This window comes from Equus caballus, chromosome 8, assembly GCF_041296265.1.
Source record: "Equus caballus isolate H_3958 breed thoroughbred chromosome 8, TB-T2T, whole genome shotgun sequence".
Lineage (NCBI taxonomy): Eukaryota > Metazoa > Chordata > Mammalia > Perissodactyla > Equidae > Equus > Equus caballus.
In genome coordinates, this window is record NC_091691.1 from 24,757,375 (window position 1) to 24,779,748 (window position 22,374).

Below are 22,374 nucleotides of genomic sequence, written 5' to 3' on the forward strand. Positions count from 1 at the left end.
GGTAATAACTTAAATCTTAGATGATTGGGCTGGCCGAGTGGTGTAGTGGTTAAGTTCGCACGCTCTGCTTCAGCGGCCCAAGGTTTGCAGGTTCGGATCCCAGGGCAGACCTACACACCACTCATCAAGCCACACTGTGGCCATGCTGTGGTGGCATCCCACATACAAAACAGAGGAAGATTGGCACAGATCTTAGCTCAGGGCCATTCTTCCTCACACACACACAAATCTAGGTAATTGAGATGGGTATTCATATCTTACATTTATATTTTGCTTTAGGGTTTACCAGTTGTGTGTGTCGCATACATACGTACACATACACGTTCTCTCATCTAATCCTTATTAAAACATTCTGCAGGCAATGATATTATTCTGATTTTTCCCAGGAAACTGCTGTGTCAGAAAAGCTAAGTGACTGTAGAAGTTGCCGAGCTAGGATGCAATTATGCAGTAGAGGCTGCAAAACAGCAAGCTGCTGGCTGTTGAACTTAGGTGGGAGCTGATCAACATGGAGGTGGGTGAGAAGTCCGTTTGCACTGGGGAGAGACAGAAAGGAAGGTGTGTGACTAGTTTGAAGCGCCTAACCCTGTAAGCTGAGGCTGCTGCTGTCCCTTTGTCCCTCAGATTCTAAGAGGATGTGCTGTGACATTTTCTCTGTGGAGGTCACAGCCTCCTGGCCTGTGTAATTGAAAGCCTGCCTCCATGCTGGGTTGGGTGGAGGGAGGCATGAAGTTTTTGCCAGGTGTACAGCCAGCGGCTTTTGCTTTATAAACCAGATTTTCAGGTGCAGGTAATGTTTGTTGCTTGGGCACTGTGTTTGACGACCCTTGCTGTTGTGACTGTTGGCACATCTCTGCTCGTCACGTGGGTTTTCTGAAGTGGGTTTGGAAAAGGGACAGGTCTGTGGCCTGTGGTCAGGGAGAACCTGCACCCCCTTTAGTGTGGACCAGAAATAGTGCTGTGCCCATCTCAAGCCATCTGAAAAAGGGAAACCCTATGCTGGTGGCTCAGAGATGGTTCCTGGCAAAGCCCTCGGAAAAACTAAACTGTCTGAGAAGGCTGTGCCACCAGGGAACTTCCCTTGCCTGCTGTTATCTTGGTTTGCAGGGATCTTTAACTCATTCAGCAAAGAATGATTACATGAGCCCCTGCTATGTGCCAGGTTCTGTGCTGGGTGCCTAGGGCAAGTGATGCCTGAGGGCCCTCTGTTTGAGAACCTGCAGTCTAATGGAGGGACGTGTGGGTACAGATGTTGCCATATGGAGTGTGAACGGTGCTGTGTTAGAGGTTTGAATAGTCTCAGGGAACCCTGAAGGAACTGGCAGCAGCCTGGGAGAGGCCCGTGCTGGCTCGGAGGAGATGGTGTTTGAGCAGCATTTTGCAGGATAAGCAGGTTGGCAGGGGCGGAGGGAGCTCCGTGAAGAGTGAGGACGTGTGTGCAGAGGCTTGGAGGCAGTGGAGGGCTCTGCAGGTTCTCGGGCCAGTGGGATGTTTGGGTGCCTGGTTTGTAAGTGCCTCGTGAGGACTGGTGGCAAAGGACATAGGCCGAAACCAGGTTAAAGGAGCTTGGCTTTCATTCAGGGGCCAGCAGATTTCTTTCTGTCTTTTTTTTTCCAGCTTTATTGAGATATAGTTGACATATAACGTTGTGTACGTTTAAGGTATGCAACGTGATGATTGCATACACATATATACTGCAAAATCAACAGATTTTTAACTTCTAATTGTGGGAAATTTAAAAGACATGCAAAAGTAGATAGAAAAGAATACTGAACCCCACGTACCATTACCCGGCTTCAATAATTACCAGCCTACCACAATCCTATTTCCCCCATACCCTGACACATCAGCACCTCCACGCCCACCCCCACCCCCTCCCTACTCCATATTACTTTGAAGAACGCCCAAAGTGATTTGCATTTTCTATCAAGCCTAGTCTGTGGCTTGTAATGGATTAATCCAGAATTTTGAGGCCTAGAATGATCGGATGGCACTATTGATTTCATTTCATTTTCAGAGGAACCACTGAGTTTCCCCTCTTCATCTTGCCTTTCAGTGGAAAGTTGGTGTCTCCAAAGTGGAAGAATTTCAAGGGCCTGAAGCTCCAGTGGAGAGATAAGATCCGGCTCAATAACGCCATCTGGCGGGCATGGTACATGCAGTGTAAGTGCTCCGTGAGCTGGGAGCAGGAGGAGACTGCAGTGGCCCCAAGGCCTTGTGGGGGGCAGACCTCCAGTTATGACCACCTGGAGGCCTTTGTACCTCAGGGCCCAGGGTCTGCTCTTGGAGCATTGTGTTTCAAACAGAAGTCTTTCTTGAGCAGTCTGCAAAGATAGGAAAACCAAGCTAAATCCTAGAAATCCTGGTGCACTGGACACTGATTGGCCATCAGGCACAGGGGCCAGTCATATTGTCTGTGTCATGAAGGTGCCCATAGTCTGCAGGAGATGGACGCATTAGCTAGCTTTTCACTGTTATAATAGACGCTTGGGCCCAGTGTTGTAAAGGCAGAGCCAGGGAGAGGGGTTAGTTCTTTTCAGAGGAGTCAGGAAGGACGTAGCGGAGAGGTAACATCTGAATCCCCTGAAGAGTCAGGGAACAGTTCCCATTTCAGCAGGTGTAAGAGGATGCAGGCCCTTGTTCTCTCGCCAGCTGGCTTGCATACCAGTGGATCCGGTGACTTCTGCAGATCAGCGTGTTGGGCCATGCTTGGGTTAGGCCGATGTGTCTCTTAATAAGCCAGACTCTCTTTCTTGCCCACACAATATTCATGGATTCTTTTCCTTTAACCTGGATTCCTTTATTTGTCCAAAACCTCATTTTCTAAGGGAAGGAGAAGGAAAGAACACTTGGGAGGGTCCCACCTGAGGGGAGGCCTGTGGACAGAAGGGTAGGGCTCCTTTGGGGCTCTTAGTCATAGTGATGACGTCTCACCCTCTCTCTGCCCAGATTTGGAGAAGCGCAAGAATCCCGTGTGCCACTTTGTCACTCCCCTGGACGGCTCTGTTGAAGTAGATGAGCATCGCCGGCCAGAGGTACCTGGCGTGGGATCATCGGTGGCCGGGACGGGAACCCACCCCACTCAGGAGACACTCAGTGAGGGCTAGGAGCGAGGCTTGGGTTCTGCAGTGGGAGACCACTGGGAAGAGTGCTGGGGCTGCGCTGTCCCATCAGCTGTTGTGACCTTGGAAAGCGATGGGGACATGGGGGGCGGAGGCTCTCCCCTTCTCAGACTAGACCTGCCCAAGGACCAAGGGATTCTCCAATCAGGACTTACCCTCTGCTTTCATTTAAAATTGGTGTTTCTCTGTAAGTCAACAGGGGGCGATTCTGGCTCCTTACAAGGCAGATATCTTTAACAGTTAAAGAATGACCTCAAGGTCTGTATGTACTGAGATGGAAAGATGTTGAAGAAATAGTAAATGAAAAAAAGCAAGTTGCACTACAGTATTTTAGTATCTTTACATTAATTTTAAAAAGTGTGTATCTGTATGATTATGCATGATAGGAAATGTCTAGAAGGATATGCAGAATCTCTTACTAGTGAGTATGTCAAGGGCGTGGGATTAGGGTGAGGAGGAGGGGAGAATTATTTCTCTTTACATTCTTCTACATGGTTTTAATCTTGTCCAAGCATGTCCTACTGTTAAGAAAAAAGGGGAAAAATTTGAAAGTAACCTAATGAACTACAGTTTTGAGCAGTCGGACATGATGTGTTTTAGACAATACAGTCATGCGCCACATAACTACGTTTCAGTCAACGACAGATTGCATATATGACAGTGGTCCCATAGGATGAGTACCACATAGCCTAGGTGTGTAGTAGGCTACACTGTCTAGGTTTGTGTAGGTACACTCTATGATGTACACGCAAGGAAGAAATCACCTAACAGCACATTTCTCAGAATGTGTCCCTGTCGTTAAGCAACACGTGACTGTATTAAGAAATGTCATTTTGCTAGGTCGGGTAATAATACTGTGCTGTGAAGATTCTTCACTGTTAGAGACACACAATGGAGTCCCAAAAAGGGTGAAATTATATGGGACTTCTGATATCTAGGACTTGCTTTAATATACTCTAGTCATAAAGAAGAAGGAGTCCGAAAGAGAAGAGGGCGCTCTAGCATTCTTCAAGGATAGCGTGGAAAGGACTCATGCCCTGCATAATGGAAAGGTTGCGTAAATGCCCTTGAAAGTCACTTTCCACCTGAAACTTCTGTGATTGCCCATTTGTTTTCACCCTTTGAAAATGTGGCAGAGGCCACTGGAAAAGGGGATGTGGGTGCTACCCATGATCTCTGTAGGGATCCTCCTACACTGGCATGGAGGGGCTTTGTACGTCTTGCCTGCCTCAGCATTCTGTCTTGACGCTATGCTCCAATCCAGATCTTCAGGACCTGTGGCTAAAGCCCCACTGGGTTATCTAGGTCATGAGATGAAAGCTCATCTTTAGAGGCTGCTGTAGCACAGAAGAGGTGGGACCCTTTGTGAATGAAGTTGTAGGCACGTCATAGGGTTCTCTGAGCTGGATTGCTCAGGACTGACTTCCAGCGTCAGACACTTCTTTGTTCACGGGTTGAGTTCTGCTGGTCAACCAAGATGCTGTCTTTTTGTTCTGACCTGCCTCTCTCTCATAGGCCATCACCACAGAGGGGAAGTACTGGAAAAGCCGCATTGAGTTTGTAATTCGGGAATATCACAAGTGGAGAACCTACTTCAAGAAAAGGGTATCCGGCTTGGGCTCCAAAAAGAGCATGTTCAGGAAGTTCCCGTAGGGGAGGGTAGGAACTGAGTTTCCTATTCAGAACACTGGCCCCAAGGCTGTGGCTTCATGGCTCTGACCCCACCCCTCCGCCCCAGGGGTGTGGAGGACCGAGTAGGACTGGAATTCTACTCAGGGAGGGGCCTGCTTTGGTCGTGTGACGTGTGCTCTCACTTTCTCCAGCTGTGAATCAGGGCTGTTTATCCACAAACGCTGGCTGGGAATCTCCTGTGCCGGCATCAGCCTAGGGATGGCAGGGAGCAGGGTCCCTCTCTCTACATACCTCCGGGAGAGAAAAGGCCTGGATGCTTCCAGAGTTCATTCACCCCTGGGGAGGAGAGGCTGAGGGCCTCATCCACTCCCAGGGCCCTGGGTGACCACCTGGTCTCTCTCCTTCTCTCCACAGCTACAGCAGCACAAGGATGAGGACCTCTCCAGCCTGGCCCAGGTGAGTAAGCCTGGAGGACATAAGGACCCTCATGGGAAACCCCCTTTGACAAGGAACAGCTCGGTGGCCCCACAGTGAGCCCTGTAGCAGAAGGTGATGGGGGCACAAACTCTCCCTTTGGCTCGGGGAGGGACTACTCCCTTCTCAAAAGGAGGGCTAAGGAAATGGGCCCCTTCTCTCTGCCAGGTGGGCTGGAGGGGTGCTCCCTGCATTTCTGGAGCACCTGCTGCTCCATAAAGTAGGGTAACATATTCCCCAGCATAGCGTAATTGGGAACCTGGGTCCTCTGTTGACCCTTTGAGTTTTCCTTCCCCCTCTGTTGGCGGTAGGATGATGACATGCTTTATTGGCACAAACATGGGGATGAATGGAAGACCCCCGTCCCCATGGAGGAGGACCCACTGCTGGACACAGACATGCTCATGTCAGAATTCAGCGACACTCTCTTCTCCACACTTTCCTCACATCAGCCGGTGGCCTGGCCCAACCCTCGGGAAATAGGTAACCCACCCCTAGATCCTTGACTTTGAGCACCCAGCTGGTTTGCTTCTCTGCCAGGCACCCCCAGGGGCAGGCCTCACCTCAGGGCCATCTCTGAGCTGCTCGGTGTCACTTATCTAGGGTAGGCAGTAAGGAGAAGGATTGGCCAACCTCACTGACATCTGAGGACCACATGCACTGAGTGGGTAACACTGCAAATTGAGTCTTCCTGGGCAGCTTCCTGGTGGCGCTGTGAGAAAACAGCGAGGGGGTTTGGTTGGAATCAGTTTCACATTTCTGATACTGTCCTCTTAACAGAGCATATGTGCCTAGGCCGAGTGATAGGACCTGGGACTCACTCTAAAGAAAATCAGAAGAATTCCTGGGCACCACGTCTCACCTGGTGGCATTCAGTTATGCAGTCAGCTCCTCAGGGAAGAGCCCACAGACTAAAAATTAGAACCAGGGGATCTCTGCATGGTTGTTCATGGCTTCCCGGGGGTGTCTCGTCCCTGATGTACAATTTGCCTTTCTTGTAAAAACTTTCTTTCGTGCCTTCTGAGAGTGGAGAATGACCATGAACCACAAGAAGGTAGAAATCCAAGCCAGCTGCCTGCATTTGTCCTTGGAAGACTCTAGAATGTGAGCAGGGCCAGGAAGGTCCATTCCAGGCCTTTTGTATGTTCCTACAACGTTGTCTGAGAAGGCAGAATGATTCCTCTGTCTCCTTTCTGATTCCTGCAGCACATCTGGGCAATGCAGACATGATTCAGCCGGGGCTGATTCCCTTGCAGCCCAACTTGGACTTCATGGACACCTTTGAGCCTTTCCAGGGTGAGGACATGGGCAGAGAGAGAGCATGGCTCCTGGATCTCTTTGCCCAGGACACAGTGGATTCGTGCTTCCGTTTCATAGAGGGAACTGTTAGAATGGGCAAGGGGAAGATGTGGAATTTTTCCAGAACTGCCCTTTTTTTGGTAGTAGCTGCAAGGTCTGGGAAATTTTTCTGGGGCATTGTTCTCTCAAGGAAATTGTCATTCTCCTTCTCACAGTCTTAGAGCCTTGGTTTTGGCCGTGTCTATAAGCAGTTCTCCCTCTAGGCAGCAGAGGGCGCTGACGACATAGCCGCCTCCCAGCGGTTTCCTGCAGTTAGAACTGGTCCTCGAGCTCGCCTTTGTAAGAGTGAGTGAAAGGCCAGGCTGGGAGTATTTCAGAACCCACACTGGTTGCCAGAATGTGCGGTTCCAATCAGAGGACCTCTTTCTGCAGACTTAACTGGGGGGGTGCTTTGGCTATGACACTCCTCTGGGTGAGGTGGGGTTCAGTGTCTGATTTGTTTGGATCTTAATTCAAGAAAGTGATGGGTACGCGGAGCTGAAAAGCCCCTGGTGTTGTCTTTCAGACCTCTTCTCTTCCAGCCGCTCCATTTTTGGCTCCATGCTGCCTGCACCCACCTCAACACCTGCACCAGATCCCAACATCCCAACTGCTCAGGTAGAGGATGCTGGGGGTTAGGGGCATAGGACTGGTCATGAAAGCTCTGCAGCCAGGGCTAGACTAATGACATAACCAGGCAGTCATAAGCAAAGTGCTAGGGGTTGCTAGATGTAGTGCTGAGCACACGTCTGATATGTTAAAGAAATTGTTCTAGCCTTCCTTGAAAGCATCTGTAAATATCCATGAGGTGGGAGACTGTCTGTAAACATATGCTCCTGCCTAAGGCTCCAGATAACCTGTGCGCAGCAAGCTCTGTTCTGATCACTTAAGACAAGATTAGCAAGACAGCAAAGAAAAGAAATGTGGATCACTAATAAAAAGAAGTTCTGTGTATTTCTTTTACTTTTTACTCAGCAATCTACACAGGTTGGTTACCAGGTGCCAGGGCTACAGAGCTGAGTGAGGCACGGCTCTTTGCACTGAAGGGGCTCTCAGGCTGGTGCCTGTATCCTGATAGACACCAGCAACCTGGCCTGCTCTTCTTCCATCTGGCTGTGGGAAGAGTTTCTTCTATAGAGCCTGAGACCTGAACAATCAATTCCTTCTAGCATTTCCCTTTTAGGAAGAGGTGACCTCTCTAGAAGTTGATACATGAAACTGTCCTGGGGGAACCCCATGAGCAGCTGTGATCCAGGCTGCCTGTGCTCTGTAACAGAAGATGGCAGGGACTTTGGGGGACCCCTGCTGGATTGCAGAAACAAGATAGTCCCAGGCCGAGAGCCAGCTGTGTGCAGACAGTTGCTTTGTCTGAGCCATGTTATCATTAGTTCCTTATGGAAACAAGACCCCTGCAGACGCCAGGGGAGGCCCAGATCATCTCCCCAGATCAGCAGTAACGGGGATGAGAGACATGGCCTTTGTCCCTTCTGTCCAGGGGTTCGTCTCAGGCACCGATGTCTGTTGGGCTTTGTGGTGTGTAGCGCTAGAAAGTGATGGCGGGTTATGGAACCCCAGCATTTGTTCCTCTCTTCTCTCTCTTCCTTTCTCAGGAGAGCATCCTACCAACCACCACTCTCCCCACTGTGAGCCTCCCTGACAGCCTCATCGTGCCCCCCACAGCCACTGCCCTGGACCCCACGGATGAGCAGGGCTGTGAACATGCTCCCCGGCCTGGGGACCCCTTTATCCAGCCTGCAGACTTTGGTCCCTCTGCGCCGCCACTGAGTGTCCCACAGCCTTTCCTCCCCCTGTTCACCGTGCCGCTGCTCTCTCCCAGTCCTGCCCCAGTGCCTGTGTCCCCTCCCTTGCCTTTGGTCCCTCCTCCTGCCACTGCCCTGACCCCTCCAACTCCACCTGCTTTCCTGCAACCGCAGAAGTTTGCCGGAGTCAGCAAGTCGCCTTCCGTCATCACCCACACGGCCTCTGCCACCCTTACCCACGATGCCTCTGCCACCACCTTCAGCCAGAGCCAGGGCCTTGTGATCACAACCCACCACCCCAACCCCTCAGTGTCCTCCTGTGGCCTGGCACTGTCTCCGGTCACCCGGCCACCGACTGTTGGGCCTCCCCAACCTCGCTTAACTTTTGTGCACCCCAAATCTGTATCTATGTCTGGCGGGAGGCCTAAGCAGCCCCCCAAAATAGTGCCTGCTCCCAAACCAGAGCATATGCCCTTGGTGTTGAAGAATGCTTGCATCGCCCCAGGTGAGTCAGGTGGAGGAAAGCCAAAGCGTGACCCCTGCCTCCCCCGAGAGGGATATTTCCTATCTTCAAGGCTGCAGACTCCTGACATGCACACATTGTGATATAAAACATAAGTGTTTGGGGTTACTACGTGTGTATGATCCAGTATCTTTTCTATTCTGTGTTGTTCTCTGAAAGTTAGTCTCAACCCAGTTTGAAAAAACATGGTCCTGGTCATCTCGTCCTGGGTCTGTAATCTGTCCCCTTCAAGAAGTTGTAAAAAATGTCAGGTGCACTGGTGGCTTTGTCCTTCCGTGCCCTGCGGTGAGGAAGGCAGTGTCTCAGCGGCAGCTCATGGGTCGTTGCTCTCCTGGGGAACCCCACTGTGCAGCTTGGCTGGGCCTGGGTTCAGTCACAGTGTTGGGAGCAGGCCCCCGTGCCTCGGGGCCTCCACCCTCACCTTCTTGTTCTGGCAGCTGCCTTTTCAGGACAACCACAAGCAGTGATTATGACATCAGGCCCTCTGAAGAGAGAAGGGATGTTGGCTTCTACCGTGTCGCAGTCCAACGTGGTCATCAAGCCTGCTGCCATTGCCAGGGTGAGGGGACCCTGGACAGACCCTCAGCATCCTAATAATCCCAGCGTGACCCTGGTCTTGGATGGCCCTCACCTCACATGACTGGTTGGGGGTGACCTCTTTATACTCTGTCACCTCAGGCTCCTGGAGTTACGGAGTTCCACAGTGGCATCCTAGTGACAGACCTCGGCCGCCCCTCGAGCAGCCAGCCCGCCCCCGTCTCCCGGCTCTTTTCGCCAAGCACAGTGCAAGATTCCCTGGTGAAGGGCGAGCAGATCCCGCTGCACGGGGGCAGTCCCCAGGTCCCTGCCACGGGTTCCAGTGAGTGTTCACTCCAGTTGGAACGATTAGGACTTCGTGAGTGAAACGAGCAGGCCCACTCCTGGACTGGGGAGGCCACCCGGGGGTGCCCCAGGATTGAGCCTGGGTTTTCAGGCTGTGCAGGGAGGTCTCGTAAGCCTGCAGTGGCCCAGCCTAGGGAAATGCTCAACACAGGGCAGGATGCACCACAGTAAAGCAGGAGACATGGTGCAGTGTAGGCAACTCGTGTTCTTGGGGAAGTGCATCTCCTAAACTACTTCAGAAAGGCCTGGCTCTGAGCTGCCAGTTCTGATCGAGAAAAAGGATTGAGGAGTCCTCGTCATGGTTTTCAGAAAAGGTGAGCCTGGGGTTGCTGCAGCCACAGAAGCCACCCAGCCTTGTCTCCACATCAGTGTTGTTGTCCCTTACAGCTTTCAGGCACTGTGCATCCGTGAGTCCGTTCCACATCTTGGGCCTTCTGTTAGTGAGACAGTCGGGGTAGGACTGATTTTGTCCAGTGACATCTGAAGAGCCAGGAGGTCAGGGATAAATGGTTTTCCTGAGGCTGTGCTGCTGCTGGTGGGGGTGGAACCCCGCCTCCTTCCTTTCAGATGCCACATCAGGAAGGGAAACCAAAAGTGTCTTCTTGTCTAAAATAAAACCATGGTGTGGCTACTCGTGGAACTGTGTGCCAATAGTTATCTTGCCTCTGCCTTGAAAAGATGCAAGGGGGAAAAGTCTCTACTTAGAGGGGTCAGACAGGGGAACTTCTCCAAGGACATGTTTTGAAGAATAAGGACCTTTAGTCTGGAAAGATAAAGGTGCAGAATTGTTGTTTTAATTAAAAAATTTTTAAGAGTGGGTCAGAGTGAAAAAAAGTGTAAGAAAACATCTATGTAGAGTTTAAAGAACAAAAGTAAAGCAGATGCCTGTTTACTCAGCGCCCAGGGGAAGAAGTGGAGCCTTACACACCCTGGAAACTCCTGGTTGCCTCCAGGTGGCTTCGTAGGAGGCTGTCAGGAGTGGCCTCCTCTCAAAAGCCCCATGTTCCCCAAGGCCTATGACTGGCAGAGCTCAGGCCACATTCCCACTCCACGTCCAGCCAGCCTTTGTCAGGCCTTGCTCAGGCCTAGCAAAACCCCCCTAAGGATGTTAGCAGGGATTTCTCTAGTTTTTGCTCTGGAACCTTTATGGGAGGTTCAAGGTGGGTTTCCGAGTCTCGGGACTTCCTGGGGGTTTCCTTCATGGGTGGGGACTGCTGTGGCCGGCACAGCCTTGCCGAGCCCACGTCTCCAGCACTGTCCTAAGAGGCATCTCCATCTTCTCAGGTCGAGACTGCCCGAACTCAGGGCAGGCCTCTCCGTGTGCTTCGGAACAGAGCCCCAGTCCTCAGTCTCCCCAGAACCACTGCTCAGGGAAACCTGCAGACCCCAAAAACATGGCTGCTTTAAAGGTATCATACACTTCTCCCAGGTCTTGATTCCCCTGGAAAGATGAGGAGGCAAGGAGGAGAAGAATATCAGGGACCTCCCCTACTAGGGCCACCCTGGAGAGACCCATGGGCTCTGCTGGTACTCCACCAGGCTGGGGTAGCATCAGAAAGGGACATTTGCTGCTTTAATCTTGAGATCAAGTCGGCTCCTCCCATTCCCCACCCACTAGCCACCTCGAGGTGATGGCGGCCCTTTGCCCAGGAACCACCACTGAATCCTCGCGCTGTGGGGGAGCTGGCAGCCATGAGGAGTGGGTCAGTAGACAGATGTTGGAGGGTGGCTTGGAAGTGCCCGGTCAGCAGCATTCATTGAGAGTTGTTTCCAGCTCCTGCTGCTGCCTTCTGCAGAGATCGTTTTCTAGCATCTTGTCCTGTCCCCCTCCCGGCTCTTACTGGAGCCTTTTAGCTTTCTGGTGCCCGTCCTTCCACATACCTCTCTAGCCCAGCTGCAGGGTCCTCGTCTGCCCCAGCCATGCAGCAGCAGGTTGGGAGGGAGGAGGGGAGGGATGAGGGAACTGGCCCTGCAGCAGCCCTGTATCACAGTGATGGTTGATTCCCCAACAGAACCGGCAGATGAAGCACATTTCAGCTGAGCAGAAAAGGCGCTTCAACATCAAGATGGGCTTTGACACCCTGAACAGTTTGATCTCTAATAATTCCAAGCCAGTAAGTGGCCTGGGGGTGTTGGGTGAGTGAGGGAGCCGATAGGACAGCCGAGAGCTTTCTGCATCCCATGCATTGGCCTTGGTGTTGGGTGGACATGCAGGGTCACTGTGGGCACTGCTCTGACCGGCCGCTCCTTCTGCAGAGTAGCCATGCCATCACGCTGCAGAAGACCGTGGAGTACATCACCAAGCTGCAGCAGGAGCGGGGCCAGATGCAGGAGGAAGCCCGGCGGCTGCGGGAGGAGATCGAGGAGCTCAACGCCACCATCCTGTGAGGCTGGGGGCTTGGGGGCTCCGGGACGGGGCCTTGTCCTCTCACATGTGCGTGACACAGAGGCAGGGGGACCCTTTGTGGTGTCGTGGCTGATGGATGCCTCTTTGTTGCAGCACTTCAGCTTTTTGTCATCCTCTTCCTTCCCAGACCTCTCCTCTTGGGCCAGCCGTGGCCAGCAACAGGCTGGCTCTGCCCATCTGGTGCCCAGGGTCCGAATTTGCCACTGGCTGCTCTGAGCTTCCTCTGACTCCTCCTGTTATTTCAGCTCCTGCCAGCAGCTACTCCCTGCCACGGGAGTCCCTGTTACCCGGCGCCAGTTTGATCACATGAGAGACATGTTTGACGAGTATGTAAAAAGCCGGACCCTGCAGAATTGGAAGTTCTGGATTGTATCTTTGGGTTTTCTTCGTTCCTCCTACTCTCCCACCCAGTGCACTGAAACAACAGACATTGTTGTTGACACTGTGGTTCCTTTAGAAGGGTTCTCTTTAAATGTTGTCATTGAGTTCGTCAGGACAGGCAATTCTAGTTCCTGCCCTGGGAGAGAGGGGCCTGGCCAGGCCTGTGGTGTGGGTGGGGCTGTCCTTGGTGACTGTCCAGGCTTGGGGCTTCCCTGGGAGGCAGAGCAATAATGTGGCAAGGAGGTGGGATCTAGTCTAACGTATCCCAGCAGCCAGCTCAGTCCCTACGACAGTGGGAAGGGCGGGTACCACAGAAAACCGGGACTCTCAAAACTAACTCAGTGGCAGAGGCTGGATTTGAAACCAGTTCCCTCCAGGCTATTCTCTGCGTTTGTGCCGCATGGCCTTGAATGCTGTCATGAGGCACGTACCCCTGAGTACTGGGGTCTGTCCCTGCGGCCAAGGCCTCCCTGCACTTGGCCTTCTAGGTGGTGGCAGGGCCCTTACAGAGGCAGCTCCTGCCTTGTCACTCTCCACCCTCTGAGCAGACAGCCCGCACACGTGGTGGGTCTGCCACCGCCACCCGGCCGTGGGTCTGACAGACTGAGGAGGCAGTGCGGGAGGAGAGAATCAGCACCGCGTCAGCTCTGACAGGGCAGGTGGCTTCTGTGTGCACTCTGATGGCTGGTTTATAAAAGAGGAGGTGGCCGGCACCAGCTCCAGTTCCCTACTTTGTGTTTTATTGGCTGGCTCTGGTCCTGATCCCTTATCACTGATGGAGCTGGGTGGCAGCGGGGATGAGTTAGAACCTCATAGTAAAATGGCGCATTCCCCTTCAGGCTGAGGCGTTGGGACTGTGGGTGCTATCCTGGCTCAAATCAAAGAGAAAACAGGCTTCTGACCTCACGAAGCAGATTGCCTAAGATGATTTGGGACACCTGCACAGAATATGATTAAGAGCCAGCATATGTGTGTTTAACACAAAAGACACACATGATCTATCTCTAGACAGATCTACCTTTCAGTCTGCTGTGTGCCTCCAATATTCTTGCCAGTACACATAAAAACTGTCACGTTCATGTCGTTGTATCAGGACCTATTCCAGACCAAATGCCTCCGGCCTCCTCAGTGGTTATCACTTGCGCTCAGTTATAGTTAGAAACATTTTAGGTGAATGCAAGGAAACACTTACCTTGTCTAGATCTCTCTCCCTCTCCCTCCCTTCCTTCTCCCCCTTACCCCCCTACCCCTCTCCCTGTGCACAATTACTTGCCAATCCCAAGGGAAGTCGGTCTCAGGCAAGCCCGTAACTGGAATTCATTCTCCCCATGCTCCATTGCACATACCTGGGCCTCCTCCTTGCTTACGTTTTCTTTAACCCACGTGCCATGCAGTTCAGTATCATCATCAAGCCGCTGTTTGAGTCCTTCAAAGGGATGGTGTCCACCAGCAGCCTGGAAGAACTGCACCGGACGGCGCTGTCCTGGCTGGACCAGCACTGCTCCCTGCCCGTCCTCAGGCCAAGTGAGTGGGGGCTGCACGGGTCATGGGGCCACGGGGGCTTTGCCAGCCCCTTCATGCTGGTCCCAGAGAGAGGAGGGCCCTTAGCTACAGATAGTGCTGAGGACACCCAGACTCCACTGCAAGGGGCAGAGCGCACGAGGGTGCTGCTGTGCAGGAGGCCCAGAGCCAGAAATGCCGCCTGCTCGGCAGGGAGCCAGTCTCTAGCACTTCAACTGTAGCTCCCCACCATCTGTGTGTGTCACTTTGATCCAATCCGGCTCACATTTGCTGAGCACCTCCTATTCACCAGGCCCTGTCTCGGGTGCTTTCAGAAATCTTTTCTTGTTTAATTCTTAGGATAACTGAGGTTAGAGAGGTGTAATATTGAAACAAATGGACAAGCAGGAGCAGCTTGGGGTTCTCCGACCTGCAGGTGGGAGGTGGGGTTCAGAGGTCTGTCGCAGAGGCGCGAGTGCCTGGATCCCAGCAGCGAGGTTCTCCTGGGTCTGCCAGTCGAGCTCGGTGCCTCCCACTTTGGCAGGCATGAGCATCACCAGGCGAGTTGTATATAAGAACGTGTGTACTGTCCATTGTGGGGCTCGAAGCTGCCGCGCGTGCCTCTGTCCCCAGGCTAACCCCCCTCCTGTCTTCCAGTGGTGCTGAACACCCTCCGGCATCTGAGCACCACCACCTCCATTCTCACAGACCCGTCCCAGCTGCCGGAGCAGGCGGCAGAGGCTGTCACCAGAGTTGGCAAGAGATCGGGGGAGTCTTAGCAACGCTTAGCAGGCATGTGGCTGCATGAGATGCCACGGAGCCCCTTCCCTGCCTGTGGAGAGGAGTCTGCGCCCACGCCTCTCCTGACACAGAGCCTCAGGACCTTCCTTCTACTCTGCTGGCCCATCGGGCCACTCAGAATGCCATGCTCAGGTCTGAAGCAGGTTCGGGTCCTGCCAACAGCAATAGCCCATCTTTGGGAAGCCCTTGCTGTGAACTCTCACTCAGTGACCTCCGTCACCGACCTCGCCTCCCCTTGGAGCAGCCCAGACAAAGGGGAACACCGCCCGGTCCAGTGCTGTCCTGTCTTGCTGGTGGTGTGTCAGGGCCACAGCACCAGCGTGGGGAGTAGATGGGTCAAGAGGAGGCAACGCCTGCTCCTGCAAGTTAGGAAACTTCAGGGTGCTTCCTGGTTCCTGTCTTGAGACTTACAGATGTTCCCTCCTGTCACATCCTGGGCACTTGTACTGTTGGGAACGACTCCCTGTGCCCACTCTGGCCCGCCTGTGGAGCAGCTAGAAGGCATCTTCATCCCCTGACTCTGACCTTATCGGTGGACCTGGATGTCTGCTCAGGCTTATGCATGGTGGGCTGCCTTCTCCCACCGCTTGGGCTGCTGGGGGAGCCCCCAAACACACGTGTGCAAAAGCAGGTGTGGGTGCCTGTGGGACGAGAAGGAAAGCACAACAACGCAAAGCTGCTACGCTGGCTTGGACTGTGCTCTCGGGCAACGTTTTAATCTGTCTTGATTTAGTTCCACGTGGCATTGCAGCATCCATTGGATCTCTGATTTGAGAATCACGACGAGGACTCAGCCCGGGCCTCCTCAGGCATCCTCACCACATGGCCCTTCTACCCTTGTTCTCCACCTGATTCCAGGCTGCAGCCACAGACAAGCCAGCTGTGCCTGATGGACACTCGTGGTCCTTAGGGTGTAGTGTTTGAAAGGCCAGACTCCACGGTGCTGCCGTCAGCCTGGTCCTCTTGTCTGGATTGTTCAGCCGGGAGCTCCAAACCATAAGAGTTCTCGGACCAAAGATGTCACCATGCCCAAAGTCTGTCTTGTCTTGTATTTGGAAGAAGAAATTGAATGTTGACAGGCAGAACTCCAAGGTGGCCAGCCTCGGAGCTGTCTAGGCATCTCCCAGATCAGACAGTAAAGAATTATACTCAGATTTGATCAAGGTAGAGGAATTTGTGGGGGCAGTGGGCTGTCTCTGAATGTGCGAATTGCAGTTGGAGGGGTTCAGAGGAAGGGGTAGCAGGAGGGCGGGTCCGGGGCTCCCTGCGTCTGCATGGGTGGCCGCAGGTGGACGGGCGCTCTCTCCGACACTCAGGAAGCCCAGCCACGGGCACCTCCTCGCTGACAGAATGTGCTTTTAACGTCCTGCTGTGAAGTTCAGAGCCAGCAGGCTTTCCATTCCACCTCTGCTCTTCCTGCCAGAGATGGAGACCGGGCAGTTCTAGGCAGGCCAGGATGGGCTTTGAGGGAGCCGAGGAGCCAGGGGGGACTGGGGGAGGGTACCACGTGCTACCCCCGAAGTTCGGAGGCTCCCACTGCTTCGGAGGCCTGCAGAAGGTCCTCAGAGGACAGCCAGCCCCACCTCAGCTTCGGTTGATGGAGGACAGACGGGGACCGTCTCCCTGCTAATGTCTATGCCACAGGTCACTGACCAGTCGCCTGCTCCTGTGTCTCTCTTCAGCCCCGTGGAAGAGCAGCTTGGCAGCACCCCTGAGCACCCCCAGAAAATGTGTTTACAGGTCTTCTGCATCACTTTCCTGAGGGGTGAGCCCTAGATGAGGCTGGGCTGGTCCATCATGCCCACTGGGAAGTGGTAAGAGAACCCGTCCTTCACCCCCTAGATAAATATGAAGTTGCCCTTTGAAAGGAGAAACCCCTGTGGTAAGAATTCTGCTAGGGTCACAAGAAAAACACGAAACATGTTCCCAGCCGTGAGGGCTCGTGGAGGGTCCTGAGCCTGACCCCTCGGCCTCTTCCCCAGTTTCTGTGCCTTCGTAAGCCGCGTGGATGGCCACAGTGCTCGGCTTGCCAAGACCTCTCCAAAATCGATAGCTTTCTCCCCACCCTTTGCTGGGCATCATCTTTTTAAACTCCGTGGGATATGAAATGGGCCTCTTGCTTCTTTGGCCTAACTCTCTTCTTTCCCTTTTGCTGATTGAATGTTTGTGATTCTGTTAAATATTTAAGGCTGTTAGGTTGTGTGAGACTTTGAAGGGTGTGTGTGTGTCCCAGCAGACTGTTACTAGATGCACGTTTCTGTTTTGAGATCTTTCTTAAATCCATTTCTCTTGGTGCTCACCATCACCACAGCTGTAGGGCCACAAAGCTGTATTTCTTACTATAGACATGATTGTCTCTTGTCTCGCAGTTTTCGTGTTTCAGAATCTTGTCCGATGAATCTCAGGGGCCTAGCCTCAACTTCTTTCCTGGAGTCCTGGGCCGGGGTGTGGGGACCTCCAGGCCACCCGGCCAGCAGCCTCCACTGAACATTGAACACGGGCCTGTGGTTTGTTTACGCTCATTTCCACCCACACTCCTGTTGCTACTCCCATTAAAAAAACTTAAAAATGCTGATAATTTGAAGGATAAGAAAATCATACTGAAAAGAAAAAGAGCCTGTCTGGCACATAAATCTCTGAAAGTGATTCTGTGAAATCTTTCTGTGCCATCGGCTCCCTTCCCAGCACTGTTCGCTCTTTCACGATGAGTGAGAAGCACAGGGACAGAGCAGGTGCCACCACAGGGCTTTCTGAAATTGACTGGCCCGTCCCTCCTGTCTCAGGCAGGTTATACACCAGCTGTCGCCCCGTTTGCAGGGCCCCGACCCGTGGCAGACTGGCCGCTTTCCGGCGGTTTTTCACGGCACAAGGGAAGCAGTCCCAATATCAGAAGTTAGCGTTGATGAAAGCACTGGATTTTGTCAAAGAGGAAGGACTGAGAGGACGGCAAAATCCCCAGCACGCTGTGTTCCTGGAAGCTCTGTAGGAGGAGGGGTGGTCACTACTCACCCACGTGTCCTCGTGCGCCCGACCTCCACTTCCTGTCCTTGTGACCTGACCCCATCCCCAAGCCCCTTCTTGAGGTCAGGCCTGAAGGTGTTTTTGTTCTGGCCAATAGAAATATAAACTTGGATTCCTAAGGGACATGGCACCCCAGTTTGGTGCCAAACCGCTGTGTCTCGCCCCAGGTGAAGGGGGATGGTGGTGAGTGACATCACTGCTTGATTCTGGCAGACCCTCTGCCAAGAGGGGTCACACACCTCTCCGCTCCATGTCCAATCCTGGCAGGCTCCACCCCAGTTTCCTCCAGGGAGGCCTCCCTTCCTTGTGAGGCGCTGGCCTCCTGCCTAGATGAATCCTGAGGCGGCAGGTTCATTGTTGTTTTCTGCATCACAAGTGTTCATTGTCTAGCTGAACAAAAACTCATCAGAAGGGAGCTGGGGCTGTCCTGTGGGTCCCTCTGGCTGTGGCCGGCAGGTTCGCTCAGTGAGGGGCAGGCGTGGTACTGTGGACCCAGGTCCTGCGCTGGCCAACCTTGCCTCAGTCAGTCCCTTATCTCTCTGGCTCCAGATGGGCAGGCTTGCCATCGCCTCATTGCCCCTCCCCGCTCAGCAGTCCCATCCCCTCCTGTGGTCACCTCGTTCCTGAAGCCTCTCTCCTCTCTCTGGCGGGAAGAATTGCCTTTCCCTGGAGACACCCTGTTTCCTGTTGGGCGCTGTGCCATAGGTGAAACCCATCCACCATGTGTCGAAACCGAGCTTTGCAGAGGGTTTCCTTGGTCCTGGTCTTGTTGGGGAACGGAGTTGAGAGAGCCCTCACATGGACGGCGCGGGAAGCACTAGGATGCCTGGTGGGCCGTGGTTTGGGGTTTGGTGCCCCTGAGGCCTGTGTATTAAAGAAGATTTTCACCACGTCTGAACATGGGTGAGGGGAGAGGAGAGCTGGAGGGCGGAAGAGCTTGGAAGCTCAGTGTGAGTTTGCACCATTCGTTAGTCACCGTGGCCTTCATCCCCTCGGCGGGTTTCTGTGATCAGAGGGCCTCCAGGGACAGGGAGAAGCCTTAGGACCTCCCATGTGCCCGCACACGGATCAGCTGCCCGGTTTTCTTTTCCTTCTGAGCACTTGGCTTTCCCAGCTCACCACACGGCTGTTTCTTTGTTGGGGCCTAAGAAAATCAGCCTTTGAGAACGAAAAGGGAACTTTTCATGTTGAATGTTGGCTTTGACTTTGAGTGTGTGTGTGTATATGTGTGTGTGCGCACTAGCATGTGCTTCCACAAGCTGTGTGTGTTTACTTTAATGGGATTTTATTTTTGTGAAATTCCTTTCCAATTACGTAGCAAAATTCACCTCCATCTCCCAGTCAAACTTTTGGCTCCACCGTCAGCCCCAGGCGTCGCGAATTTGAAGAATTCTCTTCTGGGTTTCTGAACAGAGATGTGTTGCTCTCAGGAGTCGAGGTTGTGGCAGGTTGTGAGAAACTGACGTTTTAGACATTTCCATGGAGTTTACACCCCACAGTTGAAAGGCGTAAAAGGCTTGGCCCTGGGAGATGGATTCTCGGCTGTGTTTCTCACAGGGCACTCGGAGAACGCAGCCTCTGCCCCACAATGTCCTGCTCTTTCGGTATCTGAGTCTTCACACAGCCCACAGATGGATGCTGTATTCGTTTGCTTATTCTGTACACCACAGCTGAAACACTGCTTTCTTTTCCTTTTTCAGATTTCAGTTCGTTGTGTAAATGGTTCGTTTTTTCTGTTGTGAGCCTTGGGGGTAGTGTCAGGGCACCTTTAGGAGAGTTACCCTTGTGGTCTGAAAAACAAAACCCAGAAGAGTCTTGTTTGATCAGAGGCTCCCTCAGGCCTGCGTCATCCAGAACACGGCCCTTTCTGCTCTGCTGTTGACAAGCACGTTTCCACCAGCTGTATTCAACACTACAATGCAGTTTTAAAACTATATTTGCATCCAAGACAATAAAAAGCCGTATTTTTTTGAAAAGCCTGTGACGTGTGTCTTAAATGCTACCCTGTTGAGCTGTGGAAGAGATGATAAAATGAGATCAGAACAAAGTGATGGCCGCAACTGGCTCCCCCATTCCAACCTTGGGGCGGGTGGTGTGGGTGGAGTGGGCTCAGCCTGGACTGGGGGTGTTGGGGTAAGAAGAGAGGCCCAAGGAGGGGTGCTGATTCTGGAGGTGTGCCTCAAAAGACAGTGGTCCTTCAGGGAGGCCTCCGCTCAAAGGGCCAATGACAAGCACCCAGTGTGACAGGGGCTCACCAGGGCCTGGTGCTCCAGGCCCTTCCCAGGGGGGTGCAGTTCAGTAGTATTTCTACAAACTACCTGTTTCCTCATCTGGACCTGGGGCAAACAGCCCCCGCCCTGTGCACCTCACAGGGTGGTTTTGAGGTTCACGTAGACTCATGGACATCAGGGTGCTCAGTAACCCATGAAGCACTGTACTTAAGAGAGTGTAGGTTATCGTCAGGACGGCCAACACTGGCCCAGCACTGAAAGGATTCTGAGTCGTGGCAGTGGCCCCAGGAGGCCATGGGCTCCCTGCTAACCACTGACCCAATATCATAGATGGAAAATGCTGGGATGTCTACAAGCAGAGATGTCCCTTTGTTGTGCTGAGAAGATTTTAATTATCTCTGTTTAATGTAGAAGCTTTTCTCTTACACACCATCTTCCTGTGCTCCCCACTCCCCCACCCCAGCTCCTTGTGCCTCGGCAGGGTGACCCAACGAGACGAGCCAAGCTGTCCCTTTGCAGGTTGCCTGGCCCCTGTGTGGAGCTGCCGGCTTGTTTACTGAACAACTGCCCAGATCCGTATCTCTTGACTAAAATGCAGTGGGTTGGTACACAGGCTCTTGTCTGATCAAACCCCCACGCCTGCCCTGAGAAAAAAAGTTTCATGACGCAAAGCAAGACTTTGGGCCTTGAGAACCAGGGGCCCTAGGGAGGTAAGTGGCTCATGGACTCCTTTGGGCTAGGAGAAATTCACTGTCCATTGAGCTAATTGATATATGTCTGTTTTATTATGTATAGGATCTTGAAGGATGCTTGGGGCATAATTTGGAGAAGAAGGTAGAGTATGGATAGGCTGGAAAGAGGAGCAGAGTGTCTAAAGGGAGTGAGGCCAGAACACTGGATCTTGTTCTCAGCATCAGCCACTGGGCCACCTTGGACACATACATGGCTGTGGACAATTCTCAAGTTGGTGGTATGATTATTCCCCCCCCCCCTTTTTTTGTAGTGAGGAAGACTGGCCCTGAGCTAACATCTGTGCCAATCTTCCTCTTTTGTATGTGGGATGCCACCACAGTATGACTTGAGTGATATGTAGGTCCATGCACGGGATCCAAACTGGAGAACCCTGGGCTGCCGAAATGAAGCATGCAAATTTAACCACTTTACCACCAGGCTTGTCCCTGATTATTCTCATTTTTTGTTGTTAGTGCTTTTGAGTCAATTCTGACTACTAGCGACCCTTTGGACAGCAGAGTGGAGCCCTGCCTGGTGTTTTTGCACCATCCTCTCCCCTTCTGGTGCTGTATCAGACAATTCTCTGCTGCTGTTCACAGGGTTTTCATGGCCAGTTTTTTCAGAAGTGAGTGGCTAGGTCTTTCTTCCTAGTCTGTCTTAGTCTGGAAGCTCTGTGAAACCTGTCCACCATGGGTGACTTGCTGGTATTTGAAATACTGGTGCATAGCTTTCATCATCACAGCAATGCACAGCCACCACAGGATGACAACCGATATTTTATACCACTTTATAGAGGAAGAAATCAAGTTGTTTCCAAGGTAGCAGGGCTATGTGGTCAGGGTGAGAAGGCTAAAGGATTGCTTTTTGTCTTGTAATGGCCTCCAGCCACCAAATCCGGAGGAGTCTCCTTGATGTCCTTCCCCTCCTCTCGCCTCCCCGACACCATGTCCTGTCAAGTTTGTCTTCCGAATTTCTCCCAAACACATCGTCCGCTCTTCTCCATCCCACCACCGTCACCCGGGTCTGAGTTGCCATGATTTCTCAACCCGCTCACATGGTGGTGTCCTTCCTTCCGTCCTGTCTTACAATCTCTCTCGTAGTCAGCACTTGGAAAAGTGCAGGTCTAGCCGTCATGCTCCTCTACTCCTCACTCCTCTACTCGGTCCTTCAAGGGCTTTCCCCATAAAGGCCAAACCCTCCTGTTGGCCCCCGCCCCACCCCTCCTGCTGTCTGGCCCCTGCTTCCCTTTCCAACCTCAGTTTTTTTACTCTTTTCAGTACTTTGAACATTCTGTGTTCTGTTTTGTTTTCCTAAGGCCTGTTTCCTCTTCCCAAGCCTTTCCCCATCTCCCTTTCCTTTCCTGGCCAGCTCCCCTTTTCTTCCATCTTTTGTTTTTGTTTTTGTTTTTGTTTTGCTGTGAAAGATTCTTCCTGAGTTAACATCTGTGCCAATCTTCCTCTGTTTTGTATGTGGGCTGCTGCCACAGCATGGCCACAAGTGGTGTAGGTCCGTGCCCAGGAACCAAAGCTGGGCCACTGAAGCGAAGCACGCCAAATTTAGCCAGTACGCC

General features: G+C 52.7%; 1 protein-coding gene across 5 annotated transcripts in view; it reads left to right on the forward strand.

Annotated features, from left to right (window-relative positions):
* Window positions 1-19,817, forward strand: part of MLXIP (MLX interacting protein) — a 58,110-nt gene extending 38,293 nt beyond the window's left edge. Inside the window, exons 2-18 of one of the 5 annotated variants that reach the window (XR_011420841.1) lie at window positions 2,057-2,163; window positions 2,950-3,035; window positions 4,638-4,727; window positions 5,169-5,210; window positions 5,540-5,711; window positions 6,435-6,524; window positions 7,093-7,184; window positions 8,177-8,831; window positions 9,287-9,408; window positions 9,528-9,744; window positions 11,016-11,140; window positions 11,350-11,434; window positions 11,744-11,845; window positions 11,988-12,115; window positions 12,384-12,507; window positions 13,914-14,043; window positions 14,677-19,817. Coding sequence is in view for 4 of the 5 variants with exons in the window: in XM_023647212.2 (XP_023502980.1) it covers window positions 2,057-2,163; window positions 2,950-3,035; window positions 4,638-4,727; window positions 5,169-5,210; window positions 5,540-5,711; window positions 6,435-6,524; window positions 7,093-7,184; window positions 8,177-8,831; window positions 9,287-9,408; window positions 9,528-9,744; window positions 11,016-11,140; window positions 11,744-11,845; window positions 11,988-12,115; window positions 12,384-12,507; window positions 13,914-14,043; window positions 14,677-14,798 (2,404 nt within the window). In the remaining variant the exon portion in view is untranslated. The remainder of the gene's footprint in view (window positions 1-2,056; window positions 2,164-2,949; window positions 3,036-4,637; window positions 4,728-5,168; window positions 5,211-5,539; window positions 5,712-6,434; window positions 6,525-7,092; window positions 7,185-8,176; window positions 8,832-9,286; window positions 9,409-9,527; window positions 9,745-11,015; window positions 11,141-11,349; window positions 11,435-11,743; window positions 11,846-11,987; window positions 12,116-12,383; window positions 12,508-13,913; window positions 14,044-14,676) is intronic. The other 4 variants (XM_023647213.2, XM_023647214.2, XM_023647212.2 and 1 more) reach the window with 4 other exon arrangements.
* Window positions 19,818-22,374: the final 2,557 nt, after the last annotated feature.